Source organism: Rousettus aegyptiacus, unplaced genomic scaffold (genome assembly GCF_014176215.1).
Source record: "Rousettus aegyptiacus isolate mRouAeg1 unplaced genomic scaffold, mRouAeg1.p scaffold_m13_p_4, whole genome shotgun sequence".
Lineage (NCBI taxonomy): Eukaryota > Metazoa > Chordata > Mammalia > Chiroptera > Pteropodidae > Rousettus > Rousettus aegyptiacus.
The window spans coordinates 145,191,729-145,212,685 of NW_023416307.1; the positions used below are offsets into that span (position 1 = coordinate 145,191,729).

At 45.5% G+C, this 20,957-nt stretch overlaps 1 protein-coding gene across 1 annotated transcript in view; it reads right to left on the reverse strand.

The window, feature by feature from the left end:
* SUSD5 (sushi domain containing 5) overlaps window positions 1-20,957 on the reverse strand; it is a 47,463-nt gene that overhangs the window by 9,540 nt on the left and 16,966 nt on the right. Inside the window, exons 3-4 of the mRNA XM_036219797.1 lie at window positions 20,617-20,735; window positions 11,692-11,880 (exon numbers count right to left, since the gene is read on the reverse strand). Of these exons, the coding sequence (XP_036075690.1) occupies window positions 11,692-11,880; window positions 20,617-20,735 (308 nt within the window). The remainder of the gene's footprint in view (window positions 1-11,691; window positions 11,881-20,616; window positions 20,736-20,957) is intronic.

Genomic DNA, 20,957 nt, shown 5'->3' on the forward strand with positions numbered 1-20,957 from the left:
CCGTCAAGAGCCCACCAATGGTTCTGTTTGATTCCATGGAACTGTTGTCATTTCTGGGTAAAGCCTGACACTACATTCATTGACCGTTGGGTGTAAATATGCTAAAAGAACGAACATTTGCAGAGTTTAGCCAAAGGGAAAGCTGGCGGGGAGCCCGTGTCAAGGTGAGCAGGGGAGTAGGAGAGCTCCTTCACCTCTTCTCACAGACCACCGTGTTATAACTGCAAGCCCATGCCAAGTCTGATGGAGCCCATGGGTTAATGGGTTTCTACCCAAATAACCTGTAGCAAAAAAAGAAGTGTAAGTGGGGGGTGATGAAAGTCTTCCAGTGCTTCAGAGTATTTGGCGCCTTGATGTGTCCTTATAACCTCTGCTCCGGCTTCTTCCCTGTCTCCTCTCCCCACATCCCATTTCTTCTTCTGTTAGCTCCAATGCTGCCCGTTTCTTTGTTCTTGCCCCTCTGTCTGCCCATCCCTTTGCTCCTCACTCTCTTTCTTCTAGCTGCCACTTCCAATCTACACCACTTGAGTGGGTTATTGAAGGCAAAAGCAAAAATCTCCTTATCGTCAAGGCAGCTTACAGACCACACTTGAAAATATCTAAGTGTTCCAGTTGACACTGTATCACGTATTTTCTTTCCCTAATACCTACCAAAATGAGACAACCTCACAACAAATTTTTTTTAAAAAATGCTCTCTCACACACACATACACATATAACGAGGGTTGTCAAATATTTTTTTAAAATGAGAAAACTATACTAAAAATTAGAGGAAAAAAATTACCAACAACAATCATGCATGGAGAAGGGCACAATACACTGCAACAAATTTCAAAAACTAGTTAACAAGAGGGAAAACAGAACATTCTGGAGCAGAGAGAAGAAAGGCAGTATGGTTCAGCTCCTAACCCTTCAAAAACTGTACCGGGGAGTCGATAAATCCTGAGAGAAGCAAAGTGGGTGGAGAGAGACAGCCCAGTAGTCAGTAGGGCTGATTCTTCTGGATGAAAGGCAGATGCATGTAAAAGGCAAAGAATCTAACTTAGAAGAAATAACAATTCACGAAACAGGATGAATTCCTTACAATTGCTTCACACTACAGAACTTAATAAGGAAGTGAATGCAATAAAAGAAAAACTCAAAGGCAAAGTGGTAAAATAACGGAATGTTATGAAAAGGGTAAATCAAACTGATAACCAATGTAACATCATGACAGAACTAAAAAAATAAATTAGAAACTGCAAAGAACAAAATAGACCTCAAGCAGAATAAATTCATAGAAAATTACACATAGGTGTATCAAATTAAAACTGCTAAAACGCAAAGGCAGAAAAATTTTAAAGCAATAGGCAAAGCAGACATATAACTTTCAAAAGAGCAAGAATAAAACTGAGAGCTGACAAAAGGAACAATGAAAGCCAGAAGACAATGTGGTACCTCCAAAGCATTAGAAAAGAATTGCGAACCTAGAATTCTTACTCTGTGAAAATTTCTTCAATGAAACCTCAGAGATGCAGGGAGGAAAGAACAATGAAACAGGTAAGTAAATGAGGGAAGGGCAAGTGTAAGTGAGTATTGACTACATACGACCAGTATACAGACGCGCGTGCGCGCGCGCGCACACACACACACACTATTATTCAAAACACTTGAGAACAACGGAGAAATCTGGGAGGAGGTAAATGGAGTCAAAATGTTTGAAGGTATTTAAATTGTCCAGGAAATGGTAAAAAGCATTAATTTATATTAGACTTTGGTAAGTCAAGGGTACCTGTTATGACTTCTAGAGTAACGACTGAGGGTAAAAGAATGTATTAGAATGTAATAGAGGAGGTAAATGTAATAATTTTGAAAATGCTTAATCACTCCAAAGGGACACAGGAAAGCATAGAATAAAGAACAAAGAACATGTGGGACAGAGAGAAAACAGGTAAAATGATGGTAATTTTAAACCCAAATCTATTGATGATTAAATGTAAAATAGATTAATGCTCTAATTAGTTATACGATGCTTATAAGAGATATACTTTAAACATATGTCCATTGAGAAGTTGAAAGTAAAAGAATGAAAAAAATATATATGTCATGGAAAAACTAACTAGCAAAGAAGACTTTAGGGCAAAAAATATTATTAGAAATAAAGAGGGGTATTTCATAAAGGTAAGTATTGTAATTTATCAGGAAGATGTTAAATTCTAAATCTGTATGTACTTGACATAATTTCAAAATATACAAATCTAAAATATATGAACTAAAAGGAGAAATAGATATATCCATAATCATAAAGAAATGTTTTATACCTCTCCACTATTAACAATTAGAATAAGTAGACAAAAGGTAAGAATGTATATCTGAAAAATATGCTTAATTAATAAATTTGACCTACTTGACATATATGGACCACATCCAACAACTGTAGAATAAACATTCTTTTTCAAATGCACATAGAATACTTTTACAAAGACTGACCATAAAAGAAATGTCAATAAACTTTAAAGAACTGAATCACACATATGTTCTCTAGCCATAGTAAAAGTAACTTAGACAAAAAATTACTAGGAAATTCCCACATATATAATTACACAAAACATTTCTAAATAACTCACAGGTCAAAGGAGAAATTACAGTGGAAATTAAAAAACATTCTAACTGAATGATAACGAAAATATGACGTATGAAAACTTGTCGGAAGCAGCAAATGCTGTGCTCGTGGGAAGTTATAGCTTTACAAACCCAGGTTAGAAAAGAAGAAAGGCTGAAAATCACATCGATCTCAGGAAGCTGGGAGAGGAAGAGTAAGATAAACACAAAAGAAAGTATAGGAAGCGGATTTTTTTTCAAAGTAGAAATTAACAAACAAACAAAAAAAAACATAGGACAGAGAGGATCGACACAGCCAAAAGTTGATTCTTCGAAAAAACACCGGTGAGTTCCTAGAAAGACTAATTAAGAAACATTTAGAGAAAACACAAATGAAAACATCAGGAACAAAAACAGACATCACTACAGAGCTTTCAGATAGTAGAAAAGATGGTAATAGGACTCTGTGATAAGTCTGTTTCCCAAAATTAAAAATTCTGGTGAAATAAACAAATCCCTAGAAAAATATAATCGGCCAAAAGTGCCACAAGAAAAAATAGAACATTTTATACACACTCATAGACAACCTGCCCAGCTCTTCCCAGGCCGGAAACTCTGAGAACAAGGACAAGTCCCCTCTGTCATTGCATTCCCCGCGGACAGCATGGTGCTTGGCACGTAGACGACACCCCGTAAATGTGCGTCGAATGAATAAATGAGTGAGTGAAGAGGTGAATCTGTGCGTGGTGGAGGCCCGATGCGATAATGCTTGACTCAGTGTGGTAGTCCACCAGTCAGGGCATCGTTTGCTTCATGACGAAGAATAGTAAAGCAATAAGGAATAGTAATTCCTTCTCCCATGTAACCCACCCCATGAACTTAAATATGTCACGGAGCCAAAAGGTTACTGGAATTAGATGGATGGTCACGGGGATGTGGAGCATGGCATAGGGAATGCAGTTAGCATTAATACCTTGGGGATTGTTTTATGAACTGTATAGATGCCAAACCAATGGACTATACACTGGATACTTATTAAAATTTAAAAATAATAATAATAAAATAAAAATGGAAAAAAAAGAAAAAAGAAAAGGTTCCTGGACTATGGGCAAGGAATGAGCCAAGATCTCCGCTCCCCGCCCTTCTCATGTAGGAAACGTTGACCTAATGTATAAATTTGGAGATGAGGTTTTGAGAAAGTTCAGCCCACTGGCTATGGGCAGGCCTGCCTTGACCTGGCCTCTTATGGTCGGTCTGAGCTGTGCGTGTGTGTGTGTCGTCTCGAGTTCTGCCTGCAGAACTCCCTGACTTAGAGCATCTCTGGACAGCAGTCCAGGGCCTCAAGCCAAGCTCTTCCTGTCTCCCCAGGTTCGCAGGTCAAGGTTCTGGCTCAGAAACAGGTTCTCACTATGTCACAGTTCTCCCAAAACCTCAGATGAAGACAAGGACATCAACAGCTTGCAAACAGTCTAGTCATGAAAGTGTCCCAAGCCTGTTTTCCTCCTCGTGAGTGACCATGTTAGTTTGTTATTCACTGAATTTCAACCAAAAATAAAGTTCTGCCCACCGGATCGAGAAGCCCAGCTCTTTGCCTGCTGAGGTGCTATTTCTCTCACTTCCCCTCTGCCTTCTTGGGTCCCCACTTTCCCTAATCATCCAGCCATCCTCCCAGCCCTCTCCCCTCCCCCACGCCCTCCCAGAAACCTGTGCTCACATAACACAGGGCCTTCTCATTTAGACCAACAAGTCCAGGAAGTATAAACTTCATGGGTTCTCTTGGCAAAAATCAGGTCATTCCCTCTGTGTTTATATTTAACTGTTACTTTAGGAAAGCAGAAGCCCACGGGTAAACAGGCCCCAGGAGTTAAAGGAGAAGGCTTGCTTGCGTACTCCCGCGTTGATCAGGGTGTGACAGGTCAGGGCTGGAGGCCACCGGCTGGGGCCCAGAGTCCTGGACTCTCCTAGTGCTGCCTCTGTCCACCTTTTTTCCTTGTTGTTGCACTTCTGGAAGCCCACACACGCCCTCTTTTTTTTTTTCTCTGGTCTTGGCTACACAGCCTTTAAAAATAGCAATTTTGAAAAAGACAACCAGACAAGCCAGAAATAACCACCGGTTCAATGAACCTCTGAACAAATATGGCAATATCGACAAGGGAAATCTAAATTCGGTTTCAGTCTCGTGTTTTATTCTACGAATAGAGCTAAGTCCAAAGATGAAGAAAAACAGAAACTGAAGTTAATTTAAGAAAACAAGGCTTCGGCGACGAGAGAAAAGAGCAAAGAAACTCGCTGAGGACACGGCCAGCTTGCGGAGCGAGCCTGGCGCTGCCCTGATGCTTCGCTCTCCGTGAGGTTTCGAGGCCCCCGGACGGAGCCCGGAGACACGATACAGACGCCGGAATGAGACACGCCTGGTCTTACACCCTGGCTCTGCTTCTTGCTGGCCATGTGATGCCGGCGAGTCGCCGCACCTTTCTGTATCTCAGTTTTCCCATCTGTCAGCTGGAACGAGGCATTCCTGCTCCCAGACTTGTGAAGATTAAAGGAGACGAAGCGTGTGAAACTCTTCCGTGGAAAGGGGCGTGAGGAGACTCGAGGAGGGTGGAAATGTTCTACGTTTTGGCTGTGGATGTGGTTTCATGGCTGTATATACCTGTGACAGATCAGGGACTTTTATATTCTAAGTGGGTACCGTTTATTGTATGCAAATTTAACCTCACTACAGTTGTTAAAAACAAAACAAAACAAAACAAAACAAAAAAAACAGAATAACGGCAACGAAAAAGTCCCCAGGATAGAGATGGCGTGGACCAAGCTGGGTGTGGTTCACGACAGCTCTTTTCTCAGCGCCTAACTGGGAACGTGTCTTGTTTCCACGGTTAGGACAGACCAGGGAAAGGAAAAAAAAAAGGCTGTCACTTTGCTGTTGGACTCAGAGGTGGTGGGGTAGAGTGAGGTCAAGCTTGGTGTCACTCACTATTTTGATACTACAGACCACAAAGTACAAACAGAACACATGGGGCTCGGGATGGAAAATCTTAAAGGCCTTTCGGAACCTGTCTTAATACGTGGCAAATACCCCTGGTCAGGGCAAGTTTTAAAGGAGGAACAGGGGCAAATCGCAGAGGAGGAGTCCGTGAGTCTCTCGCGTCCCGGACTGTCTCTCTAACGCCGCTGGTGCCAGCAGCTGTGTCCCCATCCCAACCACAAAGACAGGATAAAGAGCCTCGCTGGCAACCTGGGGCAGAGGTCAGGGGACCACGGAGTGCTGAAGTCAGGGGAGACCGGTGGTGCTGCAGGCAGCGCGAGGCCAGAACAGTGGGCAGGGGAGTAGTCAGGATGCCAGGGAACCGTGAGGGCTCCTTATGAGGGTGACAAGTGGGACTCGTGTGGGCAGCGACACTGGGGTTATGTGGCCATGGGTGGCCCCTCGGAGTGCTGGGAGGTCAGAGACTGTTCTTGGGGTATAAGTGGCCACAGGGAAACCATGGCCTTGGAGATGGATGTGAGACTTGGCACATACTAAGAAGCCCAAAGAAAACCAAACGTAGACAGCTTGGAAGTCTGCCGCATGCATGCTTAAGGAGCAAAGCGTCAGGATTTTCCTGTAATTTGGGAAGCGACTAATTATAGTTAGATATTGGGAACGTTAGGGAGGGAGGACAGACGTTTTGTGCTGTCCGCCTGGGAATGCAAACCGAGAAGATGTGTGGATTTGGACAGGATGGAAAACGAAGGGGCCAGAAATCAGATTCAGACTCTCAACAACTGAAACGAGAAAAATCAACACGCGGAAGGGAGAAAACGTCAGTTAAATAAGTCCTCGCCCACTTAGGTTAACGGTCAAAGCTAAATAAAGTCCCTGTGCTTAAGCGAGGGACCTCGCCACCGCCACCACGTGAGGCCCGGCCTCAGCGCTGAGGTGAACATACCTCCGGGCTGTGTGGGCGCGGAGTCCTCCTGCACCACCCACTTGCAAAACCCCCCTGGGCACGCGTGCCCCGGGGGTCCGTTCCTGCTCATCGGTACAGATTTTAAGCCTCGGCAAGTTCATTCAGGCAGTCCCCACCTCACCAGTGGATTTTCTGTTGTCGTTGTTTAAAGGCACCACTGAATTGAGGGAGCGGCTCAGTTCTCGGCTGCAGTGCCTGCTGCTGGTGCCCCGCCCAGGTCGCCTTTCCCAGGCCGGTGCGCCCAGCCCCTGGCTCCTGGGAGCGTTGGCAGCTGAAGGTTCACAGCGACTCCCTTCTCTAGAGAATTGCCCTTGGCAGAATAGGAGCCTCACCTGGGAGGGTCCATGCCACATGCCCTCCGTGCCCAGCATCCTGCAGCCAGTGATAGGCTGATATGGAGGAACCAAGACTGGTCCCCTGGCTTCCAAGTAGGACCAGCCCTGAGGCACAACTCATGGTCCACAGCTCCCCATGTGAATCCAGCTGGGGCCACTCCCTAAACTCTTTCCCCTCATCTATCCTGCTTCCCTAACCTCTTTCTCCCTCAACAAACTCTGTACATCAGAACAGGCTCTGCTTTTAGGGAATCTGACCCAAGTTATCCAGCCAGTATGCAAATGCCCCAACAATGACAAATTTGAATGAAACAGTTTGCATGGTAGCCCTGAGCCCCCGAGGCCCTAGGATCTCTGAGACCAAACTCATCTGAGCACCAAGTTATTTTAAGTCTTGACCTTCAAGGTGCCTGAGGCTTGAGGCTTGAGGCTTGAGGCTTGAGGCTCTCTGCCTGAAGAGGTTGTGAAGGGAACAGGGCCAAGGACCTACTGTCACCTCAGCGGAGGAGCTCCCGGGGCATCATGTATGGGCAGGTTCTTGTGGTGGGCTCCAGCAGCTCACAAGGAAATGTAAGGAAATGTTCTGGGTGGGCTGGGAGCCACACACTGTGCAGGGAGCATCAGTGGCCAGGCCCAGCATGGAGGGGACAAGTGCTCCCTGAAGAAGTGAGGCAGCTGGGGAGACTCTTCTAGAATGCCTGGGAGGCACGCATTAGAAATTTACCAGCTGCTTGCCCATGGGGGTCATATCAAGTCCTAAAGCCATGTGGGCCCTGCCTTTCTGGAAGGACCAGCAAGCAGCTGGTCTCCAGAATCTGAGACACCTGCCAGCAAAGACTAACTTCTCACTCACGTTGACCGTTGAAGTCACGGACTGCCTTTAATCATTTGTTGTATTAGGAGCTGGAGTCAACAGCACACAAGGAAGCCAGTGCCCTGCACAAATCCCTTTAGATCTCTTAAGTGAGAGGCCTAAATACTTTCCTTGATCGTCATGAGAGTGAAAGGTAGAGGACGGACACTCACTGAGCCCAGACCATACCACAGGTTCTGTTCTAAGTGATGCACTCGCAGGTAACTCTATGTGATAAATAGTTTCCAATTTTTATGTAAGCAAATTAAGGCTAAGGAAGGTCAAGAAAATTGTGTTGTTTTCCCTTCTCTTCTAAGTCTTTCCTGTGTCATTTAAATAAGCTTCTCTCTCCCATCTTAAAAAGCAAGCAAGCAAGCAAACGAAGCAAAAGAACCCCCACCACCGCCTTGGCCCCTTGATCCTCTCCCAGTTCTATTCTAGTTCTCTTCATAAACAGCAGAAATTCGAGGATGAACTGTCTGCGCCTGGCCCTCTTCCTCACTCCAACTCAGCGGCCCCCAACCTTTTTGGCGCCAGGGACCGGTGCTCCTAGGAGACTCTAATGCCTGATGACCTGAGGCGGAGCTGAGGCGGTGATGCTGACGCTGGGGAGCGGCCGCAAACACAGATGAAGCTTCGCTGCTCGTTTGCCGCTGCTCACCTCCTGCTGTGCAGCCCGGTTCATAACAGGCCACGACCGTTACCGGGAGTTGGGGACCCCTGCTCTAACTTGTTCCTGTACTCATTGCAGTGTGGTCCAGGTGCATCCCACTCCCAACACACACACTGAAAATGCAAGGCTACCGGAACCTTCTTATACCGTGAAGCCAAAGCACAATTTTTAGCTTTCTTTTACTTATCTCTGCAGCCTTTGAGCTCATTGAACACTTCTTCCATCTAGAAACATAAACTTCCTTTAAAATTTCACCTTCTGCGACACCTCGTCTCCCAGCTTTTCCTTCTACCTCATCAGGTCCTGCTTTCCTGTCTTCTTTGAGGCAGCCAGTTTACTAGAGTTCCACTTAGGGCCGGGGCAGTTTTGCTCAGCTTTGTATACATAGCACCTTAGGGTGCTGCCAAACGACGGAACGTGGAGCGAGTGAGTGAGTGAGTGAATGAATGAATGAATGAACGAATGAATCACCAATCTGCCAGCACAAGGAACGTCATTATCCAAACCCAGGTGGATCCAACTCCAAAACCCACGTTTGACCCACTCTCCCGAGATGACTGTTATCCAATTTGAAACAGTTCTCTAATCAAAACAGTTGATGTTCATTAGAAAATTAATGCAAAAATGGAGTGAAATACCTGGTCATGATATTCTTTTTAACACACACACACACACACACACACACACACACACACAAAACTTCTTTTAATAACAGTGACTTTAATTGTTAAATCTACAGAGTAATGAAAACTGCAACAGTCAGTACGCTCAGCCAAATGTAGAAACCAAAATTCCTGCCCAGCAGCCTAAAGCTCTAACGACCCTGCTTTGCAGTGAGAAAATAAACACCATTTCAGACACACAAAACCTGCATTTAGTTCTCAGTCTACTGGGGCCAGTAAACAACCCATCTGGCTGGTGGGTGTGGCTCGAGCGATGGTGCGGCTTCAGTGCCTCGCGGAAATAAAGCCAGCTCATTAACAATCTCGGGGTGAGTGTGGGTCTGCTTCAAGGTGACACCTTCGACAAACAGGAAGCTCAAACCTGATGCTTGATTTCCCCAGACCTGGCACGAGCTCCTGCCTGCCACAGAGCAGCAGCAACAGAGGAAAGATGAGGAAAGCGGCAGCCAACGGACTGCTCGAATTGTGCTTTTAGAACCTGTCCCCAGTCTGTAACCTTTTTTCATTACTGTGCAACAAGGCAAATAGATACATAAAGAAGAAGTTTGTAAGAAGCTTCTGTAACAATCTGATCCGCAAGCTTTATGTCTGTTTAACGAAAAAAAAAATGTGTTACTGTATTCGGAGTATCTTTAGTCTTATATTTTTATTGCGTTTTACTAATATATCAGTTGGCCGATGACTACTAAAAAATTTTTAATGGTCCACAGAAAATTTGAGAGGTAGTAAAATAGACAATAATTTTAAAAAGTATTCATTAAAAGATACTCCAAGAGGACAAGCAATAGAATGGGAGAGAAGATCTGCAACATATTAGTCAAGGAAGTTTTATGTGAAAAAGAAATTCTACATTATATAAATAATCAATTCAAATCAATTAGAAAAATGGGTGAAAACCTTGGACAGATACTATAGTGAGGAAATGCTAATGCATGATTAACACGTGGTAAATGCTCAACCAGAGAAATGAACATTATAATGAGTCACCAGAGATGAGTCACCAGATTGGCACGCAGGTAAAATCTCACGATGCTGAAGGTTGGTGAGGATATTGGACAACCAAAACTCCCATACACAGCTGGTGGGAGAGGAAACTGGTTAAAATACTTCAGGAAACTGTCGGGCAGCTTCTACTGAAGCTGAAGACACACCTACTCTGTGGGCAGCGATTCCACTCCAGGAGCCAGCAGAAATGTGTTCACATGTGAAGAACCAAATGATGTGGACGAGAAATCGTGGCAGTGCCGTTTGTGACAGCCGCAACGTGAAAACAAGCCAACTGTCTACCAGCAGATGGGAGAAATGGTGGCGTATTCACACTGTGGATTGTAGATAGCAGTGCAGACAACAAATCTCCGCTCAGGCGGCAACGTGCGTGAATCTCGCAGACAGGACAGTGTGCGAGTCTCGTACGGTTCCCCCATGGGATGTGCAGGACATTTTAGGGACAAACTTACAAATTCAGTATGGCTATGGTGCTGGAGTCTTTCTCCTCTATAAAGCCGGCCTTTCCTTGGTACCTAGACATCTTAGGGGTGGGGGTCAGGAAGGGGGTCCCTGAAGGAGTCTTGGGGTGAGAGAAGCCCTGTGAGCCCAGGGAACAATTCTGGGTCTGGCGCGAGGTCCGTGGTGTAGGGGTCGGGAATGTGCGGGCCAGGCCTGGCTGTGGCTGGAGGTGGTGACTTCCACCACTGGGAAAATTCCCAAGGGGCTGGGTGGGGTGTGTAAATGTGCGGCCGCAGCAGCCTGGGACCCCCAGGCACACGATGATGGGGAGTGGGAACATCCCTGGATTCCTACCGGCCCAGTGTCCCCCAGGAGTCCTTTTAGTCTCAACTAAATATTCAGGCTCACATGACCGCCACGGGCTACAGGCCAGGGAGCAGAGCAAGGCAGCCGGGCAGCGGCAGGCAGTCCCTGTCAGTGGGGGTGGTCCACACAGCTGTCCACACAGCTGTCCTGGGGTTATTCTCTCTGCCTCACTGTCCACCCGACACCCCTGCGATTGTTCAGGTGCAAGGGCACAGGACTTGCATGCATGGCTGGACCCACCTTAGTTTACAAGCCCCAAGCCCCACAGGAGCCAGTAGCTCCTGTCACAGCCCATAGCATAGTACTCAGGGTTGCCACAGGGTCATGCCTGGTCAGAAGAGTCACCACGATCAGGGAAGCCCAAAGCTGGGATGCCCCCTTATGTCATAGGTGTTCACGACAGTCCTCCCGGCCCAGTGTACCAGAAGCACTGTTGTTTGATATCACAGCTGGCAGCCCACACCAATCTGGTTTCCAGGGAAACAACCCAAGGTCAACTCTTTCCTTCTGGGAGAGGAAAGGGCTTTGTTCACCCTTCACCATCCGCCCCCCAGTCTCAGGAGATGAGCTCAGTGGGGATACACTGCATCTGAAGAGCTGCAGGAACACCCAGGTCTAGAACTCGGGGGAAAGGCCTAAAAGCCTCTTTGCAAAGGGACCTTGGTGGAGACGAGCCCATTATGTGTGTCTGTCACCAGCCCACATGGAGCCGCTCTGCTCACAGCGTGAGGGCAGGTGCAGGTGGCCTAGCTCGCAGGGATGAGGTGGGGGGGGGGTGGGGGGAGGTGGGGGGGTGGCGTACCTTTCCCGCAGGCCTGCACCAGGCCGTACCACTCCCCGCAGCTGTTGCACAGCAAGGTGAAGGCGCTTTCGCGGTGGCCCGTGACGTGGCCCGGGGCACACACGTACAGCAGCTCGTCCCCCATCTCCAAGCCGGTGCGTCCCTGCAGGATGGTGTGCGGGAACGAAGGCGGGTCTCCGCACGGCTTCTCTGAGGACAAGGAAGCACAATCAGCTTTCCCGAACCGTGCAGAACTTTCGCAGCCTGGGAGAAAACGAACTTAAAAAACAACTCTCCCCAGCGGCTGGTGCCACCTGCAACCTGAACTGGGATCACGGGGGCTGTTTCTCCTTCACCTTGGCTTCCCCAGGGCCTGGCAGAGGGCCTGGCAGAAAGGAAGCACTCGAGAACTATTTGTTGAATGAATAAATGTGATGTTACAGTAGAATGTTGTGTTTAAACATTGCCAGGCAACGTTACCCTTTAATGTCTCCTTGAAAGGAGGACCCAGAGACATTTACCCAGCAGCAAAGGCCCTTTTCTGCCTTATTTACGTAAATGAACAGGTACTTGTCAAAAGCTAAAATGTTACAGACTGTGGAGTCGATTGGAGGTGCCTCTCCCCTCCTCCAACCTCAACCCTGATGGTGACATGTGACCAGTCTGGTATATACGAATACAGTCACAGATATAGGATAATCTGATCATAAATTCCTAACTGGGCAGGTCTTGGCAGGTAGTCGCGTCCCAGGCCTGTAGCTTCCTTAGCAGAGGTCAGAAATGAGACTGGTTTGTATTAAACCTTGAAAATTATTTATGAAGAATCTGCGGCTGGTCCCTGAGGCAGCCACTAATGGGCCCACTGAAGGCTTCGGCCAGTGAGGAAACCCAGGTGAGGGTTTCTGTCCCAAGCCTTCTTTTTTTCACACTGGCGAAAGCTTCCTGGGTTCAGCTCAGGCGAGACCTTTGGGCTCAGCGGTCCATGGGACAGATTCATGTGGAATGACACTTTCATCGATGTTAGTTGAGGGAAGAAGTTAACAGTTACTGGACCTGGGCCAACCAGGTCGCACTTCCAGCCGCAGGGTGAGCAGCGGGCATTCTTGCTGTGGTCTGAAGCCCCCTCCTCCCCCTGCTCCTCCACTCCCATCACTGTGCCCTCTCAGGTAGTCACAGATAGAAACAAGCCCATTTAAAATATAAAAAACAGTGGATACGCCTCAAATTCCCCACTATTAAGTATGATGCAAGATGAAGGTTTTTGTAGATGTTCTTTATCAAGCTGAAGAAGTTCAATTCTACTCCTGGTTGGCTGAGAGTTTTTATATAAATGAGTGTTGGTTTTGTCGAATGCTTTTCCTGCATCTATTGATAAGGTAATGTGTTTTTTTCTTTAACCTGTTGATGTGATGGGTTACATTAATTGATTTTCGAATGTTGAACCAGCCTTACATCCCGCTTGGTTACAGTCAAACTGCTAATTTTTTGTTGAGGCTTTAGGCACCTATGTTCATTAGATATTGGTCTGTAGTTTTCTTGTAATGTTTTTCTCTCATTTTGGTGTCAAAGTAATGCTGGCCTCAAAGAACGAGTTAGGGAGTATTCCCTTTGCTTCTAAATTCTGGAAAAGATTGCAGAAAATTGGTATAATTTCTTTCTTAAATATTTGATAGAATTTACCAGTGCACTCATCTGGGCCTGGTGATTTCTGTTTTGAAAGGTTATTAATTACTGATTTAATTTCCTTCCTTATATGTTGGAACAGAAACTAGAAGTCTTTCTTTTCTCTCATGTTTTATAGCTCTTTCCACATTAGTGCTATAAAGTACCTCAGTCTCTTGAAAGGCTACATTATAGCACACATTATTTAATCATTACACTGACATTTATGTTGGTTCCAAGTTTTTACTATTATAAATAGTGCTACAATGAACAGCTCGTGTGTACATTTTTGTACATATGTTGTTAGGATAAACTAGAAATGGAATTGCTGTGTCAAAGTGATAGAGTGAGACTTTTTTTTTCAAACTAAGGAAATAATTTTAAATTCAAATTTCCTCTCCTAATTTTTTACATTAGAAAAGAAAGCCTTTAGTCCTCCTGCAGTCAAATGATCTAAGATGCATATTGCTTTAAAGAAGGTATGGTAAGAAAAGATGAAAATAGAAAATATGGTTTGCGTTTTATGCCACTTCGATTGGCTTTATAGCTTGTAGTTTTTGGTAGCACTTTCTCAAAGAAAGTCAATGCTGTGCATGTTCTTCCACAGGAGAGATTTTTGAATGAAAAAGGGTGTGGCTGTACTTTAGGAAGTCAGCACAGAATGTTGCATTTTAACCAAAACTGCCTTGACTGTAAGCCCAGGAGATCAGCTGTTAATTTCACTTATGTGGCAAGTAGGGACAGGAGGCCATCTGAAAGTTGCCACAAATCCAGGGGCACCCCACTGAGCGAGAGGCGTCACCCTTGGGTTCACTTGGTCTGAGCAGGGCATCCTGAGAAGAATGGAGCAAAGTCATTGTCAGCCTCAATCAAGTAAGGCTGGGCCGAATTCCAGCTGGTATCTCAGGGGCAAAGGGCTCTGTCTCTCTCTCCACCACCCTCGGCTGCCTATGACTCACGCTGGATGGCCCAGTCTTTTCTCCTCTTATTGGTTTCTAGTTTTGGGAAACTGGAGGCTCTTCACCAAACACTCACTCTTAAAAAACTGGTAAATACTTTCCGTCTCACACAGCTCTATCTGTGAGATTTAACACCAACTCTTTGGAAGGGAAATCTAGGAGCAAGGATAACTGTTTTGAGAGTAAAGAGGAACTTCAGGCCAAATTCACATCCTACCAGACTCATGGGATCTTCTTCCTTGGATGTAACTTCCAGAATGGCATGGGCTAGATTCTGGCTCAGGAAAACCACAATAACGCTCCTAAAAGTCTAGGCCCACACATCATGTGTTTCTAGATTTCCCACAAATGCACAAGACAGGAAACATACTGCTTCTTAGATGGTGTGATTTCAGAAGCTACAATCCATGCATTAACAATCCATGCATTAACACAAGTGTTTGCCAAAAACACCACCCATATCCAGATGCAACTTGAATTAGTTCCTTTTACTAACCTTCCCATCCTGAACCTCAAGAGGGAGCTATGGAAAACAGCTGGCTATATACCTGGACTCTATTCTCTTCCTTAAGGAAACTTACATTTGGGCAGTCTTTACGGCTACTTCTGTTTTCCCACAGGTAGGGATTATAGTTTGTGGAGTTCTTAGACTTTAGAGCTGGGTTTCAACAATTTCAACATAAAAAGCAATTTCTATTATTTTCCTTTCTAAGGAAAGAGATTTTATAAGAGATCTTGCCTATCAAACAAATAGTGCTAACAAACCAACGACTCATATTTTCAAATTCGAAGGATGCATTTGCTTGCCAATCAGAGCTTCTGATAACCAGCTTCCACAGTTTAGAATGCATGTGAAAGTTAATGCTTTTATGATGAGAAGAAATTTTAAGACTTCTACCATGACTTTTGAAATTCTAAAGAAGAGCCTGCAAACCCTCATTATTATTACACAAACCAAGGATATAGATAGACATTGACACAAATGCTACATCTTTTCTCCTTTTCAGTTTACTTAAACTGTGTTAAGAAGTTGTCTCTTGTGCCCACTTGCCCAACTCCCCCTACACCCTACTCTACCTAGGACTGAACCAGCCTTGTTCTCCCCCATTCTACCCAATTTTGTCATTAGTTCTCAAACTAATGGCTCCAGGGAACTTTCTGGGGTGAAGGAAATGTTCTATATCTTGACTGATTATGAGTGATTTTAATTTTCTTTATAGTTTCTACTACAATGACCACATGTTCATGTTTATAATTAGAAAATATATTAAAAATGTAAACTGAAGCTAAGGATGCCTATCTCATACGGCTGTTACCAGAATTAAATGTGACGCCTTGCCCACTGCCCGCTACATGCCTGGACCTTAATTAGGGATGTAAATGAATGTGAGTTCCATTTCCCAAGTTAGTTGGAGACTGATGGTCTTTTCAATCATTCTTCAGGTGATGATGGTAACTGAAGGTCCAGTTCTCTCAACCCAAATGTAGCCAAGCGCACGATGGCTGAACAGGCATTGGGAGGGAACAAGGGCAAAACAAAAATGGTTCACAGAACCATCAGAACATGGACCCACTGGCACCATTTCTTTGGTTGCTCCGACATTTGGTGCTCTCAGAACTGACTGTGCATTAAGACTGATCTAGCATGGGATTTTAGAACGGAAGACCCCAGTCCTGGGAAAGCGAGACCTGGTGCTATGCAGTCCTGGGTGTGCGGGTAGCAGGGGAGGGGGCATCACTGCTTATTGCGGTGGAAATTGTCTGCAGCCACTGCAGACCTGCCCAGCAGGTCTACTCAAGCCCGCAGCGATGTTCTAGAGCCACCCTGCTCTCCTGAAGGACTGGCACTGCGGCTTGCCCACGGCTAGTCTTCCCGAACCACTGCGGTCTTCGATTTCTCGCCCTTGCTCCACCTGTTCCCTCTGTCTGCAGTGTCCTCTCCGCCCTTCCCTAACCATTATTTCCAGGAACAAAACCCTCAAACTCTGCCTCAACTGCCACTGCTGCAAGAAGTCTTGCTAATTACTTTCCTCCTTTGTGTCGTGGAAATGCATTCATCCCTTCCTTATCCTTATATGCTATCGACTCCCTGACAATGGGAGTGATATCTCTGTCCGCCTGTCCGTCTGTCCATCCATCTGTCCGTCCATCTGTCTGTCCGTCCGTCCATCCATCCATCCATCCATCCATCCACCCACCCATATGAAGCACCCACAAGTCTGAGCTCTGAACTCTGCATTACCCCGGACAAGTAAATAAACGGTCAATGCCTGGTTAATGGCATTGAGCTCAGAATTTTCCACATTCCCTTGGGAGATCCTGAACTAAATAAGCCCTATCAGGTGTTCGAAGCATTGCAATTGGTTCCAGTCTCCTAATGGCTGCTGGAGAATTTCCCCAAAGCCAACCTGAGGAATGGGGCTTCCTCCAGGAAAATCTGGGAATTGGCTACTCTCCAAAATTCCTGATGGCTCTTAAAAGGAGCATCCAGCTCTCCTTTCGATGACATAAAGGATGGAAATGATTCCATTTCTGTTTTCAAGGAAAGTATAGGCAATTATAAAGTATGCAGGGGAAATGGAATTCAGTGCTAAGAAGGTGAGGTGGGCTGGTGGGGAAGAGCAGCCCGGCCAGCCTTAGCTTAGCAGGGGAGAAACAGAAGCGTGCCCGGAGTGGAGCCTTGTGGGTACACTCCAGACCCCACGCCGTCGACCCTAGACAAGCTGCCAAGAGAAGCAAAGGCAGAAAATCCAAATGGAGGCAGCTTATTTCATCAGCATCCAGTTGGTTAAAAATAACTTCACTTATTAGTTTAAGTGAGATCACCACAGGACTGGAAATTCACTCTTCGTGAAACAAAAATACTGGAAGGAAAATGAGAAAAGTCTACATTCATGATGCACTTTATTTCAGAAAAAGAAAACACAGGAGGAAGCTGTCTGAACGTCCCACAGGCTCCGTTTTCCTTCTGGGCTCTTTATAAGGCACTTGTCTGCCGTTGGGGGAGTTAGCACATTTCATTGTTCCTGTCTTGCCAAAGAAAAGCAGCAGCAGAGAGCTAATGTGAAGCATATGGCAACCTTTGGAGATGAAACTGCACCGGGATGTGTGACGAACCAGACCTCATCTACACTCCGGCAGGAGCCCCCAGGAACTGCCTGTTCTCATCTCCCGCGAAGGCACTGCACCTTCCTTCAGCACACAGATCTCCCTGTTGACTGTGCCGTCAACAGGGGCTCCACTGAGGAGAAGCAGCGGCTCCCCTGAGCGGGGTGAGGACTGTGTGAGAGCAGTTCAAATGCTCTTTCTAAAGGATGGACGGCAGAGGAACAGAGACTGAGCTCCCTCTGAACAGCCTTGGGAATCCACCCTGCTTTTCTAGAAAGCCCAAGAGAGAGCAGCGCTCAGCATGCACTCCTGAGTCCCCTGCATGCCCACCTGAGGCTTCCTCACCATTCAGGCCCTGTAGGACCAAGGTTCTAGTCTCCTCCACATAGCCCCTTCCACTGAGTTGGAGGTGCCGGGAGGCCAGGCTCAGACAAACTGCTCTGGGATCAGGGCTTTCGAGCACTTTCACTCTAATGAACCACACACAGAGCTTGCTCTACTAAAATGGCATCGATTTTCACATATGTTGACAGGCATCATGAATCTGCTTCGCATGTTGGCTCCCCATGACGCAAGGATTTTTTGGAGGGTGTGGGGTGGGTTTTTTTTTTCCTGCTGTTGTTTTTGGAGGAATATGTAGACCTTTTTAGAAATTTTTATTTTTATATCATTTCAAAGTTACAGAAATATTGTAAGAATAAGGAACTCTCATAAATCTCTTTATCCAGATTTACCAATGTGTTTTCATTTTGCCCCATTTGTTTTATCATTCTTCTAGATAGATAGATATAAAGCCAAATATACATCATATACATACATACATATGTGTACATATATAAATGCCTATTTATGTATATCTACACTGTCATTCTTTTCTTAACCATATGAGAGTAAGTTGTAGATATGATGTCTGTTTGTCCCTAAAAATCTTGATATGTATTTCCAAGAACAAGGATACTCTCTTACAGAACTGCAGGACGGTTACCAAAATCACAAAAAAAAATTCATAATCTATACTCGGATTTCATCAATTATAACTATTTTCTCCTGGTCCAGGATATATTCCAGGACCACAAATTCATTTCATTGCCAAGTCTTTTAATCTTTTAAGTCTACTTTAATCTAGAACAGTTGCTTAGCCTTTCTTTATGTGTCTTATCCTTGCCATTTTTTAAAGCGTGTAGGCCAGTCATTTTGCAGGATGTTTTTCAATTTGAGTTTGGCTAATATTTTCTCATGATCGGATTCAAGTTATGCCTTTTTGGCAGGACTACGACTGAACTAAAGTTGTGTTCCTCTGAGCGCAAAACATCAGGAGGCACATTACATTGGTTTGGCACTAAGTCAATTTTGGAGCCACTATCACGGCTTTGACTCTGGTGCCCTATAGGATATGAAAGGATGTTTCCAACCTCTGGCTTCGTGCAGCACAATTGCAAGCGAAAGGGGCACACACCTGCATGCACACAACCTGTTTGAAAGCCAGGGAGGTGGGAAGCCCAGGCTATCCTGTTGGATGATGAGACACAGGTGGCTCAGTCACCCCCATCATCCTAGCCAACAGCCAGCCAACTCCTAGAAGCAAGGCCTAAACTAGCTACTGACTGTGGACTCACCAACGAGCCCAACCGAGGCCAACAGAGGAATAAATTGCTGGTCCAAAAAAACAGCGAACTAAATAAATGGTTGTTTAAAGCCACTACCTTTTGGAGTAATATGTTAAATAACAAAAGCTAATCGATACCTCTTATTTATCAAGGAAAAGAGCTAAGACTCAGAAGCCCTGTATATTCATTTGAGATCACTGAAGAGAAAAGGTGATGTTGTTTTTCTCCTGCAGGGATCTGAACCTTTGCCTATTGTTTGGGACTCAAAGGATTATTTAAATTGTATATTTGTTTGTTTGTTTGTTTTTAAAACATGGATATTGTTCTCCCTAGGACTTTGCAGAGCAGGGCCACATCCTTCATTCACTTGATTGGACAGATGGTATCAGGAGGCTCTCACAAACTCTTCTATAGACCAGGCAAATGAAGAACTCTTCCTGGAGGGAGACCCCATAGCGGCAGAGAGGCCTATCACTAACAAACATCTAACAAGTAACAGCCAAGGCCTTGGGGTCCACTATGGCTCTTTGACTTATTAACTCCTCTGACCCCTTTTCTGGAGATAAGGATTTGGTGCCTCTGGGATGCAGCTGAGGGTTCATATTTCTAACAAGTTCAGCTGGTAATTCTTATCATCAGAGAGATTTGGGAAACCCTGTATTAGAGATATGGCTCTTAAACGAGGCTACATGTTAAAACCGCTGGAGATGTCCTGACCATTTATATCAGAATATCTAGGGCTGGCACCCAGGCATCAGTAGTTCTTAAAACTTCCCAGATGAGACCAGTGTACAGCCCAGCGGTACCTGTGCTGATGTCTATGACCGATGAGTAAGCAGCTGGCTTTCTCTCCATCAACATGAACATTCCCTTTCAAAAGCTCGTGTTTCTGATAACCAAGGTGCGCTTATTTCGGTGTATGTGAAATGCTGCCCTGGAGTCTCTGCTATGGTTTTGTCCTCATCACTCAGCCGATTTACCAGGAGGAAGCTGAATTCCTTCACCCCGGGAGCAGTTTCTTTAATACTTTACGTTTCCTTTTGGGGAAAAGGGATTTTTTTTTTCTTTCACCATGAAGAGAGACAGAAAGGCATGCCATGTCAGCAACCACAGCAGCTGCTGTCAGGGGATGCCCGTATTGCCTAGATACCTTTGCCACTGTAGGCACCTGTGCCTCTTGGCTGGAGTGTGGCACTCAGGCCACTGGAAGCCTTTGCCTGTGCACATCAAAACCCGGAAGAGCCTGGGAATTTACACCTCCCTGAAGCAGCCCTTAACCAATGACTGACAGGCGTAGGGGTATAAATACGCCTATTCTCTCACTCTTGATCTGGAAAACTGTGGTGATCTTCAGTGTCTCCAGAGATCCCCTGCATGATGGAGTCAAAGTTACCTCCCACCCCACCACCACCATGGCCTTTACTTAGTATTTTTCCATTGCTTAGTCTACTTCCTTTCCCTGTCTACTCCTCCACTGCCTATTGGCTCTTCTTTGGACGGATTTCCTGATATACCATGTTTCGGTGAATCTGCTTCTAGAGAATGCAACCTAAGATGGCAACTCCCACAAGCAGACCCTCCGGAAACTTTACAAAGGCTCTGTCACTGACCTTCATCCTTAATACAAAGGGCATTGTACGTGCCACCAGGAGCTGGGCTGCTCTCAATTCTCACGTCAATAGCTCTCGTGATCTGCTGCTCACCACTCCCCTTGCCACATATGGTTGTCCTGAAACAGATAAAGAAGACACTGGGTTAGGAGAGCTGATTAAACATGGAAAAGAACATTCTTTTCTTTTGCCGGTTTAGAATCAGCAGAGATTTTTCTGATTCACAAGCTTTGGTGGAAAGCCTCAGTATGGGAACACTTTCCCCAAACAGAAGTCTAAATTCAGGAACAGGTAGGGATGCTGGAGTTGAGGTCGTATGTATCAATCCAAGTTTCAGAGGA